This window comes from Eptatretus burgeri, chromosome 18 (genome assembly GCF_056783735.1).
Source record: "Eptatretus burgeri isolate ZD-2024b chromosome 18, Ebu_testis_v1, whole genome shotgun sequence".
Lineage (NCBI taxonomy): Eukaryota > Metazoa > Chordata > Myxini > Myxiniformes > Myxinidae > Eptatretus > Eptatretus burgeri.
In genome coordinates this window covers 6,489,863-6,512,394 of record NC_140978.1, presented here as the reverse complement: position 1 = coordinate 6,512,394, position 22,532 = coordinate 6,489,863, and the positions used below count along the sequence as shown (strand labels likewise).

The window sequence follows — 22,532 nt, the reverse complement described above, 5'->3', positions numbered from 1 at the left end:
GTCCATATTGCTCAGGTAATTGTGGAGAAGTTTTCGTGAAAATGAGGGACTCGGGGAGGGGCTCGTGGCCCCATTTCTGAAGAAGATATGGCCATGAGGAGCACAACATCAGGTCTGGGCATGGTCCCAATGCCTCGTGGTAAGTTTGGTCTGGATCCGTCTTGCGGTTTTTGAGAAGATTTTTTAATAAAATACCAATATTTGTGGCAACCCCCCCCCAACCCCGTTCACCCCTTTATAGGGGGTGCATCCGGATGGGGAGCACAACTCCATGAGACCTTGTTGTCCCGATGTATCATACCAAATTTGGTCCCTAATCGGTCAGGTAGTTTGTGAGATGTTTTAGTCAAATGTTAACGGACGTCCATACGGATGGACGACCGGACATCAGGACCCACTCTATGAGCTTATTTCGAATAAATAACGCACAAATTAATACTTTCATCGTTTTCGATGGAGAAACCCTTCCACTGAGCTATCTTGCCACTCTTGGTGCAAAGCATAAAAGAACATTTTCCGATTAAGATACGCATCTTCCTTCATGGTGTTGTTTTACAAATGTGAAACATTGTCAGACAGAAGCACTCCTGAAGACCCTACTTTGAAAACAAAATGATCATGAGTGCTGCACAATGATGAGAATTATTATGGCAGTCCGTGAACTTTGCAATACCCCGTTACCATAAATATGACAGAAAATGATCGAGTGGATGGTGGGGAGTTGCCACGACCCACGAGCATCAAAGAAGTGCCCAGCGGCTGGCTGAGCTTAAAGTGCCCTAATCCTAACAAATCCGCAACTGGGGACCGCCAAGGGACCTCCCCGCCTCCCCCTCCCCCAACCCCCACCCTGCCTCCCGATGTCCCATTCTCCCAACACCACCTTTCTGCCCGAAATGCAGCTTTGGCTTAGCAGCTCGGGAAACCCTTATCCCCCACGCCCAAGGTTCTGCCTCTCAGCCCACAGGCTCTGACACACGCACACACGGTCCTCTGTGCCTCTTGAGACGGCATAATCTCCAGGGCACAGCCAAGGCCACGATCGGCAAACAAGACGCGGCGCGTGAAATGCGACAAGCTCTCCGCTGCCCGGCAGTCAACCCCACGCCGCTAGCTCCCCGTTCACACCGGCATTGGGCCATTGGGTCCTCAGGCTTTTGAGAGTGCCGTCAAGATGGGACCAGACTTCGGCACGATAATCCCACAGCACCTTTAATATGCAAATCACAGGCACATTCAAGCATAAGACTCAAAGCAACGGGAGGTTATTTACTTCATATACAAGGGAGGGTATTCTCGTTTTTTTGTTGCGCTGCTAAAGTTAACTGACACTTCAGCGTCGACTTGAATCAAGCAGCAGGTATCGAGACGAAGAGCAATACAACTTCCCCCGTTTACACACCGACTCACTCAAAATCGCCACATGCACCGACAAACAAAATAAGCAACTTTTTCAATCGACGTTTGCAAGCTTCGTGCGTCTATTTGATGTACTAGTAGGAAAATAAAGTTCCATTTAGATTCTTTATTTTACGATAACATGATAATGCGTGACCACACACCTCAAACGTTTGATAGAAATCCAAAAAGTCTTCCTAAGATTGATCGTCAGGATCAAACGTGAAATGATCGTGCCTCTGTCGATAAGAGAGAGAAGCAAGGTTACCCTTTCTGCGGTGGGTGACCTTTATGCAAAGAAGAATTTACGTTTCGAAATGGCCCAAAGGAATGTCTCTTACGTATTCATTTAGAATAAAAATATAAAAATTCTCAATGTCCAATTATTGCTTTTTGGGCATTGTTGTTTTGGCACGAATTTCATTAAACTTTCTCAAAAGGATAGGCTGTTGGAACTTTAATTAATCGTGAGCTTTACTGTGCCCAGTCGTGTTAATGAAAGCAGACATAATCCACAATGGTCGGGCCTGCTGTATTGGATTACATCACTATTGTACAAGCTTATTACATTGTCCTGAGAAATTGTGCTTGCATGTAGAAGTACAATATTTCTCTTAGCTGACAAGATTCTCTAGAGACAAACTGTCCAAGAAGCAAATATACCCCAAAGTAGCCAAAAGGAGGGATCGTTTGTGGCACTGCAAACTCATCTTGGGGGTGGGTATTATTTTAGCCACCTGTCAACATATAAATGCCAAGTACAGTACTTCGCAAGGTTCCATTAGGAAGATTTAATTTGCCGTGTAATTCATGCCAACCATCTTCACTCTGATGCTCGTCACCTTGGCTTCGACTTGAACCAATGAAACAGGCAGTTGGTAAGCTGAAGGAAGTCTTCCGATCACTTGAAGTATGGCTGAAGGATGTACGACAATATGTAAATTAAGAAATTATACAAAAGAGCAACCCATACATACAAGGAGAATGTACAACATAATAAAAAGTTTCAAATTATAATCTTAAAAAAAAAAAATAATAACAATAACAACAAAAAATCTTAACCCTCAACTGATGTCGTGGGGTATTTTGCATCCTCACTGCACTTGCCAAGAGACTCAGCCGTACGAATCAAATCCACACCAGCCAGTGCAGAAAGAAACAAGTCTTCAACCACGTTACCAAACAGCCACCCTCAAATTATTACATAAAACCTCAAAAAAAAGTACATATATTAAAGTGTTTTATTGAAGTTGGCCGCGAAGAAAGAGGGAAGCACGAGGCAAGAAGTTAAGCAAACGTTTTGCAACAGTGTTGGGTTTGTGGTCAGGGTGCCCGGCTTGGGATCTTAGGGTCCTGAGTTTGAGCCCTGTTGGCCGCTGAAATAACACCAGGTGGGGTTGACTCAGCCTGTCGTCCTTCCGCGGTCGGCAAAATGAGTACCAGTGTACTGGAAGAGGGGCACAGCGTCAGCGGCCACAGCTGTGCCCCAACAAAATGATAGTTACCCGGCAACCAAGCTGCCATACACAAGAAGAAGAAGTGATTAAGGACGCTGGACCCGAATCCCAACAGTTTTGGATTCAAACGCAGCAAAAAGCAGCAGCATTAAATATGTGGATTCTAAGGGAAATAAACATGTTGTTATCGGGTTGGCAATAAAAAAACACAGCAATGTTGCTGACTTCCTTCCGGGAAGGGTAATCTGCCTGCACAAAGTACTTTGGTTTACATGCATGTCCAATGCACAATTTGTAGATGCCTTTCAAATGCTCCAAGAAAAAGGAAATTGGGATCAACATCAAAATACTGCCGAAAATAAGACTCCACCACTAATCTCCTTCACCAATAATAATATAATCTGCACCATTCTGTCGGACATCCTATGATAGCAAGGTGAGTGGAATGGAAGCAGGTTTTTGTTTTGTTTTTTTCCTTTACAGGAGTGAGGCTCCTGGAAGAGCAATGTAGATCAGACACGGTGGGACGAACATCAATGGAAAGAACAAACAGGATAAAAGGAAAAGGAGGAAAGGGAAGAAATGATAAAACTAGAAAGTGGGATGGTGAGGTTCGAAAAGGTTAATGGTGGTCATAAAGATCATGAGACAGAATTGGCGATGACAAGAGATGGTAGTGCATTGTTTGCTTGAAGCCCTGGAGGGAAGAGTGAAACAGAACAACTTCTGGAACGTAGTTCCATAGATGGAAGAATCGAGGAATGAAAGTTCAGGCGTGCAGTCAGCCTGGATTTTGAAAGTTTAACCATGAGGGGGTTACTGGAAGAATGCATGCATCCTGGGGTAAATGTGGGAGGGTCAGAGGACTGCAAGGGCAATATTGAAAAAGTTAAAAACAGAGAGGCCACTAACCTGCCTGTGATGTGAAAGCAAGACACCTTGCACTTCAGTCTCATCACGGGAGATTCCAATAACTCTGAGTACTTTAGATTCGACACAATCCAGGAGAGAGATGTGAAGCTGGGGCATGAGTCCATAGTGGAGAGCAGAACTCCATTGAGCTACAGACAAAGGGCTTGTAGACTGTGAGTAGCTCTGATTTTTCAAGGAAAGACTTGGATCGACGGAGGATGCACGGATGCCCAATCTATGGCCGGCTTTGCAATGTGGTCAGCCCAGGAAAGGTCACGGATAATGGTAAGGCCTAGAAGTGCAAGAGAAATGAAAGACAACAAGGAAAATGGAAGCCAGTACAGTAAAAGTAAAACTATTTTTCAGGTTCAACGAAAGCAGTAACAAAGTACATACATGCAGTTTTATCTATGATAATGGAGAAGCTTTTGAAAACTATAATTACTGATAAAGTAAGCCAACATCTGGAAATATTCACTATAACAAGAGACTGTATGCATTAATGTACTCCAGGAAAATCGTTCAACTTGAATGCTTTCAAAAAGATCGTGCAGGACACGGCTTTCTATAGATTTTCAGAAACTTTCTCTTAAGGTTTCACACAATAAATTATGAGTCAAAGTTAGAAGTAATGGCATGGTTGGGATGTTTGCAGACAGGGATAACAATGAGCTAAATAACTCCCTGGTGATGTTCCTCTGCTTGCCCCACTGTTCCACCTCTCCACTACTCCTTCTCTCCCCTCCCCCCTCCCATCTCACATACCCCCTACCCCCCCCCCCCCCAGTGAAACTAAACAGATAAACTGATAAATTGAATTCATGCGGTATTGATATAGTGCAGGCATGATGGGCAAAATGGCCTCCTTTTGTGTTAAAGTACACAAGCCAAACCCGCGCTTCGCGTGAAGTTTCTAAAGTGAGGGTTCGTTCGGACGTCAATATATCCAGTGTTCACAATGCGATTTATCGAATTTCTTTAGCTACAATGTTTATTGTTACATTTTTTGTGTCAAATTCACCTTCTGAGGAAGTCAGCATGTGCAGAGGAGGGTTTTACATTGCAGACGCTGCTTTCTCGGAGTCGCATTACGCCTCTCAGCAGTGACGTCACACGTCGCCATACAAACGAATGTAAAAATTAGAAAATCGGAAAAATTTCCCAAACCTGTCCATGTGGCGCAATCTCACATAGCCCATGATGTACATAAGACCACAGAGCACCCGCATGTTGAAAGTGGCGACAATCCGTCCGGCAGTTTTGGAGGAGATACGTCCACAAAATATGGCTTCGAGTATTAATATAATAATCCTTGTAAGAATAGGAAATAGTGATGGTCACGGGGCAGGATGCAAATTAAGGGAATGACTTGAAAATTACTTCACTACTTTTTCTAATTTATTTAAGTGATCTAAATGAGGGGTAGTTAATAGATTTTTTTTTTTTTAATAACAGATGACACTAAAGTGAAGTGCAATATAAATAACTTGGAAGAATATAAACAGATCCAGGACAGTTCAGATACATCTTGGGGTTGGGATGGGAAGTGGCAAATGTATGAAAATGTCACGTGATGAAAAACGGGGGAAATTTTTTTTCATTTGGACGACAAAATGGGGAGATTTTAACTCAGAAAAGCAACTTGGGAATAAATGTAGACCAAACTAATTCAGTCAGGAAATAGTCAGAAACAAGGGAAATGTAATTTCATTATGTACTCTATTACTATTATTATTATTACTTGGAGACATCATTAAAGAATACAACTACAACAGAAGGGTTCAATGTGAAGTGACTGGGATCACTTTGTGATGGAAGAGGCTTGAGGCTTGGAAGGTCATCAAGAAAGCTATTGGAGGAATATTATGTCCTGATAGGCCTGATAGGCCTGAGGAGGAGTGGAGGACTGGAAGAGCTAGAAGAGCATGGTTACATGTCCAGATAAAGGGTAGGAGAAGACACAGAAGGCACCAGCTAGTGAAGAGAGCAGAAGGACCTGTGCCCCAGCATATTGATGGGTGGTCCCAGTAATGTTCAACACTTTGGTCTTGACGGCATCCAAGAGTGAGAGGTGAAATGCAGGGGCACCAACCCAAAATGGAGAACACTACTTCAATGGACTTCATACAGATGCACTGTAGGCTCCAAGAAGAAAGTAGTTGGGAAATGATTTGTCACGGCACAGAATGTCAAGGGTGTGCTTCAAGGACATAAGCCTATTAATGTGGGTCTGCCTATGAAAACTCGAAGCTGATGAGGCAGGACACCCAAGAGTTCAAGGGACTTGACTTCTTCCAGAGGAAGATAACGTCTCCTTCACCTTCGAGGAAGAGAGAAATTTGGCCGATTTGTCATTCCTGATAGAAACTAGAAGGGTACTCGGTTGGTGGTTGGTGGTCATATGGCAGCTTAGCTGCCGGGGTAGCTATCATTTCTTGAAGCACGACTGTGTCGCTGATGCAGTGCCACTCTACCAGTACATACACTGGAACTGGTACTCATTTCGCCGACCTCGGAAGGATGACAGGCTGAGTCAACCCCATGGTGTATTAATTCAGCGGCCGACGGGGATTGAACTCAGGACCCGAGGATCCCAAGCCGCCACCCGAACCGCTGAGCCAACACCAGGCTTGGTACTCAGTTGAGCGCATACCTCTGCCATGAAACGCCTGATCCACGGAACATATCAGGCCCAATACATTTTTGAAATATCATGCCATACAGTACGATATCATTTTTGGCTCAATCTCTCAATGGTGAAGAATCACTTTAAAAACTAAATAATTCTCGTATCCAGAACCGGATTCAAATCTTCATGAAAATCGAATAAATTCTTCCTTGTCACACACCCAAAGTGTCCACCAAGTCTCATCTGAATCCATCCACAACTTTTTGAGATATCGTACTATATATTGTTTTGAGCCCGATCTCTCAATGGTGAAGAATCACTTTTAAAATTATAGTAGTTGGATCCAGATCTGGATCTTCACCAAAATCTAATCAGTTCGTCCTTGTCACACACCGAACCTGTCCACAAAATTTCATTCGGATACGTCTGCAACTTTTTGAGATATTCTGCACACAAACAGACAAACAGACAGAAAGGGGTTAAAACATAACCTCATTCACCTTCGAGGGTGGGAGTAAAAATATGACACCTGGAATAGAATGTCATGTCCAGCAAATAAACTTTTCAAGGCATATTGTGAGTGATGCAGCTGCTACCTATCTGTTGGTAAAAATGTGCAAAATGGTTAAAAAAAAAAAAATGGTTTACGCCGGTTTCAGATAGATACCACTTGGACATAAACAAGGCACAACCAATCTTAACAAGCATTAAAAATTTGGTCGGGTACTTTACATCTTCCACCATCTTAAATATATGCGGCTGGTAGGATAAGCCTACCTGTGTAGCTTGAGTTTGAATCTTGTCCCAGCTATAAACTGTCATCATGATGTTTTGGATGCAATGCAATGCATCAATGGATGCGCCGTCCGTCTGCTCGCACTACCTCTGCCTCTCGCAAAGTGTAGGCAAGTTATCGCCGGCACCATGGCCATCTATCTGCAATTCCAGCAATCTTTGTGTGTCTGTGTGTGTGTCTGCGACAGCTGTTTCTCGACAACCACTGGTCCGATCTAATTGAAACTTTCCAGGAATATTGATGGGGACCTGTGGATGTGCCATTTCAAGGTTTGATATTGATCGGACAAGCGGTTCCCAAGTTACGGCCATTTATTCGCCAACCAATGACAGGACACGGTGCTATGACATCACGATTGACGTCACAATCCTTTTTATTTTTTTGCACGATTGACGTCACAATTTTTTTTGCACGTACGGCCACACATAGGACATGGTGCTATGACGTCACGATGGACGTCAATTCTTTTTAAAAAAAAATATTTTTTTTTTGCACGTACGGCCACACACATACGGGCCCACACTAGTATTACAAATTCCTGCATCGGAGTGGTGACCAGTCCAGGACCGTATAACCATTCACAAGAAACTGCTTTGGCAGAACTGATGCTCTGTAAAGAGCATGGCCTAGTGTGTGTGTGTGTGTGTGTGTGTGTGTGTGTGTGTGTGTGTGTGTGTGTGTGTGTGTGTGTGTGTGTGTGTGTGTGTGTGTTTAATGAAAATGAGTGATCAACTTGTAAATGTACAGGGAAGGGGGAGTGGGGGGGGGAGCGAGAATGGGGAAATTAAAATTCCAAAAGCAAGAGGAAGAAATTAAGGAGGGCTGGGGGAGAGAAAGAACAGAATGTGAATGTAAATAGAGGGAAGGGGAATGTTCAGAGCCAAAGGCAGGAAAAAAAAAAGAGGTGGTGGGAGGAGGAGGACAAAAAAAAAAAAAGGTCAACCTATTGCACATTAAAATTAGATGTAGTTTCCCCCCCCCCCAAATTTTTTTTTTCCAGAAAACAAATCAGAAGCAGTTTTTACATGAAGTGACAATCGGTATCCAAAACATTGTCAAGGTTCAACAAGAGGACATCACCAAATCACTTGGCACGTGTTCTGGTATTAATGTGACTTGGAATAGAATTAAAAACTCGCGATTTCACCTTGTCCTCAGCGTCGCCTCACAAAACAAAGCCTGCCGTGCCTCCTCGTGATCTGAGCATCGTCAAACACTTGAAAACACGCACTATTAAATGTTTGGTCAATTCGCCTGGAACATTGCACATTTATCATGCGCTCTACGTACAAACTCCATTGTCGTTTAAAACTGAAGGGACCACGACCTGATCTCGGCTCTGACCTTTGGACGACAATGATCTTTAAAAGCTGCTCTAATTTTTTTTTGAAACGAATCCGCCGATGAGAATTCGCACCTATTCTCTAATTTTTTTTGACACGAATCTGCCAATGAGAATTCGCACCTATTCTCCTCAGCCCCCCTCGACACGGAACCGAGTCAAATGTGGAATTATCGACCATAAAGTGGATCCAATACAGAGTGTTCAACAAAAGTTAAAGTATCTATAATCATTGTCTGTATAATGTAATTATAAAAAATAATTAAAAGCACCACTTTCAAAGTTTTTGGCGTCTCAAGGAAATACAATAATTATATATTTTCCCCACGTTTCAGCAAAAGTACTGGACCCACGGTTGCTTTGAAACACACGAGAGCACAATGAATGATTTGTTGAACACACATGGGTTTTCATGGCAAATTGATCAGCGTTTCCGATACTTTATACACATCCAGCTATGTCTGGGTAAAAAAAAAAAACAACACACAAGGCCTCGGTTAGTAAATAAAAAACACACAAGGCCTCGGTTAGTAACTTCTAACTTACCAGTGGTACACAAAACGAACCGATGGTGAGAACTGTTCACGAATCCTGACACCATGAACTACCCAGAAGAGCTCCAAGAATCCACTTCCTTATCGTCAGCGCCTCCTGGAGGGAGAGCATGGGTACGGAGAGCGAGTTTGGTAACGTTTTAACAATGTGGACTCACTTTCCCGTTTGTATACTTCACTGAACAATCTGAAAACATCGGGGTAACTAGAGGGTGAGCACTCGGGAGAGTGCAAAACCTCCGCCGCCAATACTGCTGGGTCGCTCAAGTGAACCTTATATCTTATTCATTAAATATGATGTCAACAGTGCTGACAGTTATAGTTCTTTTCTCCAACATTTTTTTGGGGGGAGGGGGGGGGGTTGGAAACCACTTAAAACATGCAGAAATGCAAAAAAAAAGAAATCGAAATTTTGTTGAAAAAAAAGTTGCAAAATTTTTTTTCTCACATTTTTTTTTTTGGGGGGGAGGTGGGAAATCACTTAAAATATGAAGAAATGCAAAAAAACATTTTTCTCCAAATTTTTTTTTTTTTGGGGGGGGGTTGGAAATCACTTAAAACATGTAGAAATGCAAAAAAGAATTTTTGGGGGGGTAACAATTTTTTTGGGGGGGTGGAAATCACTTAAAACATGTAGAAATGTAAAAGAAAATGTTTTTCTCTAACAATTTTTTTTTTGGGGGGTTGGAAATCACTTAAAACATGTAGAAATGCAAAAAAAATTCTGTTTTGGGGGGGGTAACAATTTTTGGGGGGGTTGGAAATCACTTAAAACATGTAGAAACGCAAAAAAAAAAAATTTTTTCTCTAACAACTTTTTGGGGGGGTTGGAAATCACTTAAAACATGTAGAAATGCAAAAAAAATACATTTTTTTTCTCTAACAACTTTTTTTTGGGGGGGGGGACCAAGTCCAAAATTTAATGGCATGATCCTTGGACTAACCTAACCCCCCCACCAAGTTTCGTCGAAATCCGTCGAGGAGATTTTCCGTAATATTGTTCACAAACAAACAAACAAACAAACAAGCTGTCATAGACAGGTACTTACGAAATCGTCAACTTGACCTCTGATCTTGTCTAATAAAAGCTGTCTCTAGAGAAGGCAGCGACGCAAACCAGAAGTTTCTACGATGATTCTGTTCCAAACCATCAAAAATCGAATGTTTGACCTCACTGTGACCTTCACCGTTGACCGATTTTGACCAAAATCTAATCAGCACTAGCCATCACCCCCCTGAATCACGTGATGTAATTTGACATTGGTAGCTTCTTCCGTTCTCGAGTTATCGTGCCTACAAACAAACAAACAAACAAACAAACAGAAACGGAAGTCATCAATATACTTACGAAATCTTTAGATTTCGTAAGTAACAAACAGAAAGGGGTGAAAACAGTAACCTCCATCCATCTTCGAAGATGGCGGAGGTTAATAATACACCTGAGCGCTCACCTGGTGCAATCATGATACTGAGGAGGAAGTCAACATGGGACGAAATCAGAAAAATGTCCCCATGAACCAATGTGAGAGCAAATACCTATCTTGATGGGCAATCATCACCCGTAAATTCTCTTAGACCCCGATTTTTTAGCTCACCTAGAACTTAGTTCCCGGGGAGCTTGTGGGATGGCTCGTCGTACGTCTGTCTGTCTGTCCGTCCGTCCACAAATACTTTCAACCTCTTTCTGAAACTACACAAACGGCATTAACAAAAATCGGGTCCTCAGGGAGTATATGGGGCTTGCCCCCCAAAATAGTTAATTGCTATCTTCTCAGAAACTACACCTGTAATTTTGATGAAACTTGACCACAACCTTCATCACCTATGATGTACCAAAGTTTGTTCATGGCATTAAAAAAAATCGGACTTTGAGGGAGTTGATTGGGGGAGATTCCCCCCAAAAATAGGTATTTGCTTTCTTCTCAGCAAATACACGCTCAATTCCGATGAAACTTGATTACAACTGTGGAAGAAAATAATGATATTAATGTACTCTCTGTGTGTAATGCTTGCTGGTGCTTTATAAATTTAATTTTTATGCCATAAGTCTAGTTGGATGTCAGTTATGCTTTCCTTTTACCCAAGAGTCTTTTGACCTAAATGTTGATCAAAGGAATGTCTTGCTATGGAACAAACTGACCTGGTTGATAACACTGCAACTTTTGCCATGATTACGTCATTCGCTTTTCACCTAGTAGACATGTATTGCAGTTGGAGTTTTTTTGCCTAATGCTTATCAGCCCCCTCCACTCCCACAAAAGCATATAAATGCCAGGAAATGTAAGCTTAGTTAGTGCAAATCATTGTGGATGCTTACCATCTCAGTGTTTTGAACTCCTTGGTACCATGTTAAAATAAAATTCTCTGATCGAAAGTACTTTCCGTTGTGGACAGTGAATTAATTGTTTCTTACAGTTTGAGTAGTAGGAATTACACCGAGTCGGTTGAAATAAAATTCCACAACACAACCTTCATCACCCATGATGTACCAAAGATTGTTCATGGCATTAAAAAAATTGGGGTCTAAGGGTGTCTACAGGGAGCATTCCCCCAAAAATATATATTTGGTTTCTTCTCTGGAACCACAAACATGATTTCGATGAAACTTGACCACAAACTTTATCACCCGTGATGTACCAAAGTTTAATCGTGTCATTAAAAAGAAATCCATAAGTGTTTGCTTTCTTCTCCATTACATATTTTGTGGGTCATCCATGCCTACCAGTGGTTCCCTGCTTCTCTTATCCAGCTGCTTCCAGATGAGCGCCCAGGGATATTGCCCCCATGTTTGAGATCTTGGTATTTGGTCATTTTTTTGATTTCTGGTTTGTTTAGACCAAAATCTCTGGGTACTGACACCTCAATTAGCAATGCCTTTTTTTTCCTTTTTGTACCTAAGTACTATATCCGGTCACATTGCTTTATTTTCTATGTTCACACTCCTTGGGATCATTAGGTCGTATGTGAGTGTTACTTTCTTATTTTCAGTGATTGCTATTGGCTCATATTTCCATGCGTTTTGTGGAACTGGGGTATTGAAATTCCTGCAGATGTGCCAGTGGATTACTCTACATACCTTGTTGTGCCATTGGGTGTACAGTTGTTCTGACATGAGTTTTTTACATCCCGATAGGAGATAGCTCCTACTTTCTGTTTCTACCTTGCAGAACCTCCACTTGTCTGATTGACTCAGTCCGGCCATTTTCTTAAAGCCATTTATGCAGTGTTCTTGGTCTTAGGTATTACAGCACTATTAGATTCGTTCATCATGATTCGTTCTCCATCCCAGTTGAGCTGACCTCTTATTAACCATTCCAATAAGCCTTCTTTGTCTATTCCCAATGTGTCCAACTCTTTTTTTTCTTTTATTTTTTAATACCTTTCTGCTCTTTCATTGTTTCCCCAGTTGTCGGTGTATATCTGTTGATATTTCTTTTTATATATTTCTTTTATCTTTTTTGCAATTGTTAGGGCTGTATTTGTTGCTGTTTCATTTTCCTGTGCAGTATTTTCTATCGCACCTGTTTTTGGAAATTCCTTGCAAGGTGCGTTGGGGATACATTTTCAGGTTTGTTGTGTTTATGTTTTTTTTACAAATTGAATCCGATAGTCAGTCTGTTGAGCATTTCACAAACTTAGCTAGTCCTATACTCGTCACTCTGTGCACCTGGTTGAGTTCCATCAGGCCGCTCCCTCTCTCTCGTCTTGGTAGGTACATTATCGAGATGCACTGTTTTTTGTAGAACATTTTGTGGGTGGTAAAGGAGTTTTCTTCTTTTGATGTCTAACCTTTTGATTTCCGATTGGGGCCAGTTTATTATTCCACAGCTTTATTGGAACACTGGTACTGCGAGTTGGTTTATGCCTTTGATTTTGTTTCTTGGGGAGAGGTACGTTTTCAGGATCAGATTCATTCTACGTAGGTATTCTTTGGCGATTGTTTTTCCCATTTATTTGTGACATGTTTGGTGGCCCTTGTCTACTCCGAGGTATTTATATGATGCTTCATTTTCGAACTGCTGTATTGTTTTTTCAAGGTCAATTTTTATGTTGTCTGTTATAGGTGGTTTACCTTGTACAAATATGCACTTGTCACACTTGACTAATCCAAATTCCATTTGAATGTCCTCAGAGAACCGTTTTACTGGTTTTAGCTCTTCTGCCAATTTTTCGTCATTCGTGCGAAGAGCTTTAAATCATCCGTGTATAGTAGGTGTGTCACCTTCCCTGTTTCTTTGGATGTTCTTCTGTTGGTTGTCGGGGTGTATCCATGTCCTCGTTTGTTGATGAGGTTACTCGGTGGGTCCAGAGTCAGATAAAACAAGAGGGGGGGGGGGAAAGACTGTCTCCCTGGAAGATCCCATGCCATATCTTCACATCTGGTATTTTGATCTTTCCTTCCGAGTGCTGTAATACCTATGTGGTATTCCAGAGCTCCATTGCTTTCTCAATCATTTTGAATATTTGGGTATATATTTTGTATATTTCCATGCATTTTATCATCAACTAATGTGGGACACTGTCAAAAGCTTTCTTATAGTCTATCCAGGCGGTGGACAATTTGGTTCTTCTCATTTTGCAATTTTCAAGTACAGCCTTATTCATTAGCAGCTGGTCAATTGTTCCATAACAACCTCTCTTACATCCCTTTTGTTCTGCCTCTAAACCTCCTTGTTATGTTAGGTGTTGCAATAATTCCTGTTCTAAGTTTGTATGTTGTTGGTCGGCATGTTATTGGCTGGTATTTGTGAGGAAGTTGGGTTTCTTCAGATTTTGGGATGAGAAAATTGTTTCCTTCGATGAGTCACTCATCCACTGGCTGCTCCGTGTGTGTGTGTGTGTGTCTCCTCCATAACTCCAAAACCATGAAACCTAGGGGCCCCAAACTTTACATGTATACCAAGAGAACTCCAAGAGAGTACACGAATGAAAATTGAGTGTTTCGGTAAATTTAAATACCCCTTCTTGAAGATAATTAACGGAGTACCTCCACGAAAGGCTTATCCTTGGTCAGCCCAACTTCGGCTCACAGGAGGTCTCAGCAGCCATATTGATTTGGCCTATTCAAACATGGCTTTCCTTGGAAACCCAATCTCCCCCTACAGACTAATTTAAATATATCATCAAAATATTATATCGGATTTGAGAATCACATCTCGTGGACTAAATAAGCATTTCTGGAGTGAAATCTGAAAATTTTAACAAATTAGCGAATCTTATAATTAAGTGTATTTATTTCAGCAAAGCATTAAACTTAACCTTTTATACTGTTCGGATGATTATATGGAGTGATGAAAAGCTTAAGCAATGTGCAGAAAGTGTAACTTCAGCACAACAAAAATACTGTAATTAACGAATGGGATTACTGTGCTCCACGAGCTGCTTTTGCAATGCATGGCGATACAGTCCACAGGGGTCCTTTTTTCCACAATTACACACAGTTTGCTTTTTCACTGTTTTGTGCCATATGCTTTCATAAAAAAAAATTAATATAAATATCCTAAGAGTTGCTGCAAACTGCATTATATTAAAAGTCCCAGTTGCTGCAAGCAAAGCGATACTTTTTTGTTGCTGCAAGCGAAAAGGTTTTTTTTTGCTATACACCGTCTTGTGTGATCTGCTTTCATGACAAAATATTAATTTGAATATATTAATAGTTGCTGCAATATACTAACAGTCGGCAGTTACTGAAAGCTAAGAGGTACGTTTTTGTTGCTGCAAGTGAAGACGTTTTTTTTGCTTTACACCAATTTGTACGATCTGCTTTCATGACAAACTAGAACGGGCACTCAGTAGAGCGCATACCTTCGCCAACGCTACATTTTGCCCCCCCCCCCAGAAACCGTTGATTGTGAGGGTATTTAATCCCATACCACTGGCTCCCATACCATACCACATCCCATACCATACCACATCCCATACCACAATCCCATACCTCAATAATGGCTTGATTTCCAATCATCAATTTGGTTTCAGACCAGGTCACTCTACCCTAGATATGCTGCTACTGCTCTCCCATCAATGGATGGAGGTCCTCAATGCCAGACAGGAAATCCGAGCCGTATCCCTGGACATATCACGTGCTTTTGACACAGTCTGGCACCCTGCCCTACTCACCAAACTCTCTTCCCATGGTATTCAAGGCCATCTCCACTCATGGCTCGCAGACTTCCTCTCCTGTCGCAGTCAACGTGTGGCCCTAAATGGAGTTCTTTCATCCCCTCTTCCTGTGCAGGCTGGAGTTCCTCAAGGTAGCGTTCTGGGCCCTGTTCTTTTTCTGGTTTTCATCAATGATCTCTCGGACTCTCTGGAAAATCCTCTATTTCTCTTTGCCGATGACTCCACCCTCTGCCGTACCATCTGTCATCCCTCAGACCGGCAAGCAGCAGCTTCTTCGCTCACTGCAGATCTGGATAAAATCACAAACTGGTCCAACACGTGGAACATGTCTTTCAATCCAGACAAATCTCACACTCTCACTATGTCTCTTCGAAAGGACCGTTTACAAAACCCCCATCCACTTTCTCAACAATCCTCTGGAAGAAGTCTTTTCTTTCAAGCTTCTGGGTCTCACTATCTGCCATGACCTTTCCTGGGAAAGTCACATTTCCAACCTTGCCTCAAAAGCCAGTCGCCGACTGGGAATCCTCCGTCGTGCAAAGTCCTTCCTCGGCCCTCTTGAGCTCCTGACCACTTACAAAGCTTTTGTCCGTAGCCTGATGGAGTACTGCTCTCCCCTCTGGGCTGGTGCTCCTGCCTCCCACCTTTCTCGACTTCACGCTGTCGAAACCAGGGCTTTTAAGATCATTGGCATCTCCCGCAATGAAGCTGAGTCTTTGGGCCTCTCACTCAATCACCGCAGGTTGGTCGGTGGTCTTTCTGTCTTCTACCGACTCCTCTCCAGCCTTGCCCCCCTGCTCTCTCTGTGATTTGTCCCAACCACATTTCCACAGGGCGCTCAAGGTCCGCCAACAACCCCCTTCTGGTAAAACTACCAAAATCACGAATCACTGCTCATCTTCACTCTTTCATTCCTCTTTTTCCCGCCTTTGGAATAAACTTCCTCACTCTATTCTTTCCCATTCTTCCCTCCAGGCTTTCAAAACAGCTGTTCACCACCACCTCTTATCTTCCCCCATCCAAATCCTCGATCTTTTCTACCCCCGATAATCCACCCAAGCCCACTTCCTTCAATTCTCCTGCTTTCCTTCCTGAAAGTCCCTTTAATGTCCATCTTCCCCTCGCCATGTTCCCCGTCCCATCCCCATCCCTCCCCCTTCCACAGTTCACCTAATGTGTCTGTTCCCCAATGTTTTGTCCCTTCCACTCCCGCCCCTCTTGTCTCATGCCTCCTTGCTGTGAGTTGTGTGTTCGCTCTCATACGAGCCTCGACCAAGGTATACAAAAAAAAAAAAAAAAAAAAAAAAAAAAATACCACATCTACCATCTCATATGTGTTATGATGGCTTAAAAACATTAAATTTCCTGCTGTTTGACACTGATTCATGTACATTGTACAATTTCTGTATGAACTCCCTGACCTTTTTGGGTGTCGGTGTCAAGTCAATGTGATGACAACTGGTCACATTATAAGAAATTATTTTCTGGCATTTTAGGGGCATTTAGCACACACGAGTTTCTGTTTTTCTAAATAAGTTATTTATTGTGAACAAACAAACATTCATTTTCAGAAAGTATGACATCTGAAAGTACTAATTCAGCTGTGTGTACTATATGTAGAGCGTATGACATTAGCTAGTTGCATGATAGGGGGTTGAAGTACTATCGATAAATAGAACTAAGTTGTGAAATATGCCTCTCCTGGTGCCAAAGTCCCATTGGTTTGCATGGAGAGAACTATGTTTTTGCCTGCTAATCCGTTTTTATTACCTGCATCCTTACAACTGTAAAATGTGCATATCTTTTATTTTTTAATATCTTCAAATTGCACCAGCAGCTGAAAGCATCATGGCACATAAGAATGACACATTTGAAGCACACATCAGGTGATCGTGCTTTTTTTTTACAATGGTTGACATCAGCTGGTTGTGGTTGCGCAATCCAAAAGTAATACGTCAGCTGTCTCCTAATTTATAAAACGGAACATTTTTATTGTTTCGTGTGCATACGTGCCACTAAGGTATGCACATTTTGTAAGTTCAGTGACACCCTCCCCCCCCCCCCCCAATGCTTTAAACTCACCAATAAAGTCACTGTCAAATATTACACATCACAGGATAGGGAATTGAATTCTAAACATTTTGAATCTACTTACATGCAAATTGTATAAGAATTGACCGCGTTATGATAATAAAGGTCGTTGACCCCCTGACCTTTGACCCAAACCACTAACAAAGGTAATGACGTCATTGTGTCATATCGTATATCACAAGATTGGGCATTGAATTCACAACATTTTGGCATTGGTTGCATGCAAATTGGATAAAAATCGACCGCACTATGGCAAAATGACGATTTTGACCTTTTCATGACCTCGACCTTGACCTTTGTACTCTTAATTTTGTAATTGGTATTAGAGTGTGGGGAACAGAACAGTCAACATCTTGGTGTTGGTTTCATGCAAATCGGATAAGAATTGACCGATGATATGACTAAAACCGCACATTTTGCAATGTCGTGACCCCCCCTGACCTTTGACTCCCAACCGCTAATAAGGGTTATTACGTCATTGTGTGATGTCACATATCACATGATGGGGCATTGAATTATGAACATTTTGGCATTAGTTGCATGCAAATTGGATACAAATTGACCGCGCTATGGTAAAAAGACTATTTTGACCTTTTCATGACGACCTTGACCTTTGACCCGATCGCTCCCAAAATCTAATCAAGTGGTCCTCGGATAATAACCAATCATCCCACCAAATTTGCTGCGATTCAGTTCAATACTTTTGGAGTTATGCGAATAACAAACAAAGACACATATTCACAAATAAATAAATAAATACACAGCGATCAAAACATAACCTTCGCAACAAAGTTTGTGAAGGTAAATATTAACATAAATATATTGTTGCGGATTCGCGCCCGCCGGCGTGCGGACGGCCACGTAACTCGAATCGCGGCACGTCGCCCACCGGACGGACAATCCAGTCGTGACCCTCTCGGACTAACGCCGGGAACTAGTCACAGGTGGACCTTTCGGTCTCACCGCGATCGTGCCAATCGGCCCCCGCGTGGGATAGGGTTGCTCGCCAAATTCGACCTACCTAAGTACCCACACGGAGGGTAGACCGGGCGATCGCACCTCGCCGCAGGTCGACTTCGGACACGGGCCACTTTAAACGGCCCGTTCCGTACTATCGGGATAACCGAGCGGTGTTATTCGTCGGCCTCGACGGTTCGATTAATTATCGGGCGTTTTAGCCCACGACCAACCCTTTACGTGAAGCAAGATGGAGATTCAATAGAGGAAAAGACGAAGCGAAGCGGGAAAACAGTTCAACAATAAGCACATTTATTTCGCGATGAACGGAAAGCACACATATACAATTCCACCAAAAGCACATGTAAAAGAAGAAGACAATGCAATATTACACAAAAAGCAAATGCAACAATGCAGATCTATCCGACTACCGGGCACACGGCAACACTTATACAATTTTACTTCACAGACGGCGCCGACAACACATATTCCCAAAGCAAAAGAAAAGAGAACCACCCTCCAGGATGAGGGGGTAGGCGGGCCTGGGGCCGAGACCGTGTCGGGCCTACCCGTCTGATGATGAGACGCGGAGCGGCGGTGGTGCCTCAACTCCGCGGGCCTCGCGGACAGTGTCTGGTAGGGGGTGGGAAGGGGGCCCCCTTTGTCGCACTATCTCAGCGCGGGGGGGGGGGGGGAACAGGAGGGGGTTGCTGATGCTCGGGGGAAGGAGGATATCACCCTGTCTCGGGTCCCGCGGCGAGCGTCTCCTCCTCCACCTCGGTCGCGTTGCTGGCCTCTCCCTGTGCAGCTCCCGGCACCGACGCGAGCACCCCCTCATCCGCCTTCGCCGCCGTCACCTCTCCACAGCTCCGTCCTCTTCACTCTGCCTAGTACCACTTCTTTCCAGCTCCACCGACGACTCTCTTGAACTCCGCACACTTGAACTTCCAACTTAACTCCACTGCCTTTTCTGATGAACGCAGCCGTTTTTATAAGCCCCGTGGCTTCGCTCTTTCACCCTTGACCCTCTGCCTCCGACCCTTCACCTCTCTAACTGGCTCCCCATTGGACCGAGGAAAAGTGGGCGTGAATGCTTTTTGATCCATGTATTTGCATATAGCGGCCGCCCTCCAACGCCCTGGAGGCGGGGCCAAATCGCCCCTCGCTCACCGATTGGACGGAACAAAAGTGGGCGTGAGTCGTTTTTGATCCGTTTTTCTTCGGAAAGTCCGTGATGTTTTTGAACACGCTGCTCGGTGCGCGCCCTACACGAGTCCAGCATCGGCGCCCACGAGTGGCGCGAGATGGTGTGGATGCGATGGTGGTGAGTTGTGACGGTAAAGGTCATGGCGGTTGTGGTGAAGCGGCGTTGTGGTTGGTGGTTGTTGTTGTGAAGCGGCGTTGTGGTTGGTGGTTGTTGTGTGATGGCTGTTGAGACGTGGTTGGTGGTGGTAATAATGGCGGCCGGTCCAAAATAAAGATAGTAAAAGAAAAACGGCAATCCTGAAGAGTCGCAGCCCGCATGAATGACATTTATTCCCTCTAGACAACGGGTTTGGGCCTAACTACACATATACTTACAGAGATATCTCACCTAAGGGACCTGAATGGTGGTTTGCGAATTTCGTCAACCACAACAATATTATTAGTTGCTAAAATATTAATAGTCGGCAGTTATTCGGCAGTCGGCATCCTGGGAAGATCTTATAATGCTTCATCTTCCTCTCTCACACATATGGTACTCTTTACTGTTTCACAATGCACTACTCTTCTGCTATTTTAACAGACTGCTCTCATTTCGACCTCTCCTTCATTCCTTGCCAAAAAATCCAACTATTACAGCGCTTCTTCTCTCCATGCTCTGAATTCACCTTCATTGCATCCATCAAGAATTGTGTTAAATCGCATCTCTGACCTAAAACTTTTAAAAACCACAGTTTGCCATGGATGCTCCCTTTCCGTCAACCATTCTTTTTTTCCAACTTCAGTGCCAACTCACCCCCCTCACCCCTCACTCTCACTCTCAAAGCAACCATCCCACTCTTCTCCCTCCAAGCCTCCCTCTCACCTTTCTCAAAAATCTCCCCTCACCTTTCTCCCACCTTTCATCCCCCTCACCCTTCCTTCTCAAAGTTGCCCCCTCTCATCCACCAACCTGTCTCCCTCCACTGCCCTCTCACCTCCATCTCTTCACTCCACCTCCTCAAATCCTCAACTGCCTTCTTCCTTGTCTCTTGTCCCCCCTCTCCCCCAGCACCACAGAGCCTTTTCTCCTCCTCATTCGGCCCCCTCCCCTCGCTGTTCTGCAATACCCCACACTCCTTCAGCAACCCTCCTTACCTGCCCCCCTCGTCCCTTGTCCTACCCTCTCCCTCCCCCTCCACCTCCTGCACCCAAAGCCTCCTCCCCTTCCTCTTCATTAAAAGTGTGGACCTCAAATATCCGGGGCCTTCGCTCAAACCTTTCAGATCTTTCCATACAGGTTGCCACTGACAAACCAGACATTATCTGCCTAACAGAAACTTTCCTCTCCCAAGACGTTTCTGACTCCCAAGTATCTCTCCCTGGCTACTCCCTCTTACGGTATGACAGACCTGAACCTCGTCCTGGTGGAGGTGTTGCTCTCTTCATCAAAGACTCTATTCCTCACTCTCCATGCACTACTCTCACTCCCCCACACCCGCAGGAATACCTCTGGCTTCGGCTTCCCCTCCACTCCCACTCATGTTTATATGTGTACTGTACCGTCCACCGAACAGTGATGACTCCATCTACACCTCACTATCCGAAAACATGGACCATCTTCTATCTTCTCATCCAAACTCTCTCTTCCTCTTATGTGGTGACTTCAATTGTCAACACGCCAGTTGGCTCAGTGTGGGTACCTCTCTCACCTGCCATGGCACCTCAGCAAAAGCTTTCTGCGACTCATTGGGACTGACTCAATCGGTCAACTTCCCGACCCGGATCTCAACCAATGGTACTCCATCTCTTCTGGATCTGATTTTGACAAATTTCCCTGACAATATCTGCTGCTCTTCCTTCGCTCCAATTGGTTCTTCTGACCACGTCCTTGTCAAAGTGGACATCTCTCTGGCTGTTATCAGAGAACCACCTCACCGCCGTCGAGTCTGGCATTTCACTCAAGCCGACTGGCAGGGTCTCCGAGCAGCCATCAAACTGACAGACTGGTCTCATATCACTACTTTCTCAAACATCAACTCATCCTGGGAATTCTTTCAAAGAAACTTGCTCTCCCTCATGCACAGATTTATCCCCTCTCGTGTTCAGTTGTCTTACCCTTCCTCCCGCCCTTGGTTTACTGAAGCTTGTGGCGAGGCAGTTGTCCTGAAACAACTTGCCTTTGCCTCATGGAAAGCAAACCCAACTGAGGGCAATCTCAGTTCTTTCCACAAAGCTCGGAACAAGTGTGTATCTACCCTCAGGAGAGCCAGAAAACAACATCTTTCTCATCTCAAGTCTGAACTCTCAAACCTCTCTCCCTCCTCAAAATCCTAGTGGCGTTTAATCAAATCTGTTTCTGGTGTATGTTCCCCCTCCATCCCCTCCCTTACCTCAAATGGCCGCACTGCTGATTCCACACGTGATAAAGCTGAATGTCTAAACTCGGTGTTTGCAGCTAAATCTTGTGTCCTAAACCCATCACTATCTCTACCCACTTTACCCAGTCGCACCCAACTGTCCCTGGACTCTATATCCTTTTCTCCTGACAAGGTGGAGAGCTTGCTTTCAAACCACGAGTCAGATTCTGCAACCGGTCCAGACGGCATCAGCCCACGTGTCCTCAAAGCCTGCTCTTCTGCTCTTGCTCACCCTCTCTCTGTTCTATTCACCCTCTCATTTGCCCAAGGTCATCTGCCATCTGCTTGGAAATCTGCTAACATCACTGCCCTGCATAAAAAAGGTGCAAAAACAGATCCCTGTAACTACAGACCAATCAGCCTTCTCCCAATCATCAGCAAGGTTATGGAATCCATCATCGCCTCAGATATGAAATCCTTCCTCTTCTCCAATGGCTTGATTTCCAATCATCAATTTGGTTTCAGACCAGGTCACTCTACCCTGGATATGCTGCTTCTGCTCTCCCATCAATGGATGGAGGTCCTCAATGCCAGACAGGAAATCCGAGCCGTATCCCTGGACATATCACGTGCTTTTGACACAGTCTGGCACCCTGCCCTACTCACCAAACTCTCTTCCCATGGTATTCAAGGCCATCTCCACTCATGGCTCGCAGACTTCCTCTCCTGTCGCA

At 43.8% G+C, this 22,532-nt stretch overlaps 1 protein-coding gene across 8 annotated transcripts in view; it reads right to left on the bottom strand.

The window, feature by feature from the left end:
• Positions 1–22,532, bottom strand: part of ALPK1 (alpha kinase 1) — a 327,568-nt gene that overhangs the window by 287,933 nt on the left and 17,103 nt on the right. For 3 of the 8 annotated variants that reach the window (XR_015053265.1, XM_085864007.1, XM_085864001.1), the window contains exons 2-3: positions 9,081–9,185; positions 2,241–2,314 (exon numbers count right to left, since the gene is read on the bottom strand). Coding sequence is in view for 3 of the 8 variants with exons in the window: in XM_085864007.1 (XP_085720133.1) it covers positions 2,241–2,314; positions 9,081–9,135 (129 nt within the window). In the remaining 5 variants the exon portion in view is untranslated. Of the gene's footprint in view, positions 1–2,240; positions 2,315–3,767; positions 3,783–8,339; positions 8,684–9,080; positions 9,242–22,532 lie in introns of those variants that run through there. The other 5 variants (XM_085864002.1, XM_085864005.1, XM_085864004.1 and 2 more) reach the window with 5 other exon arrangements.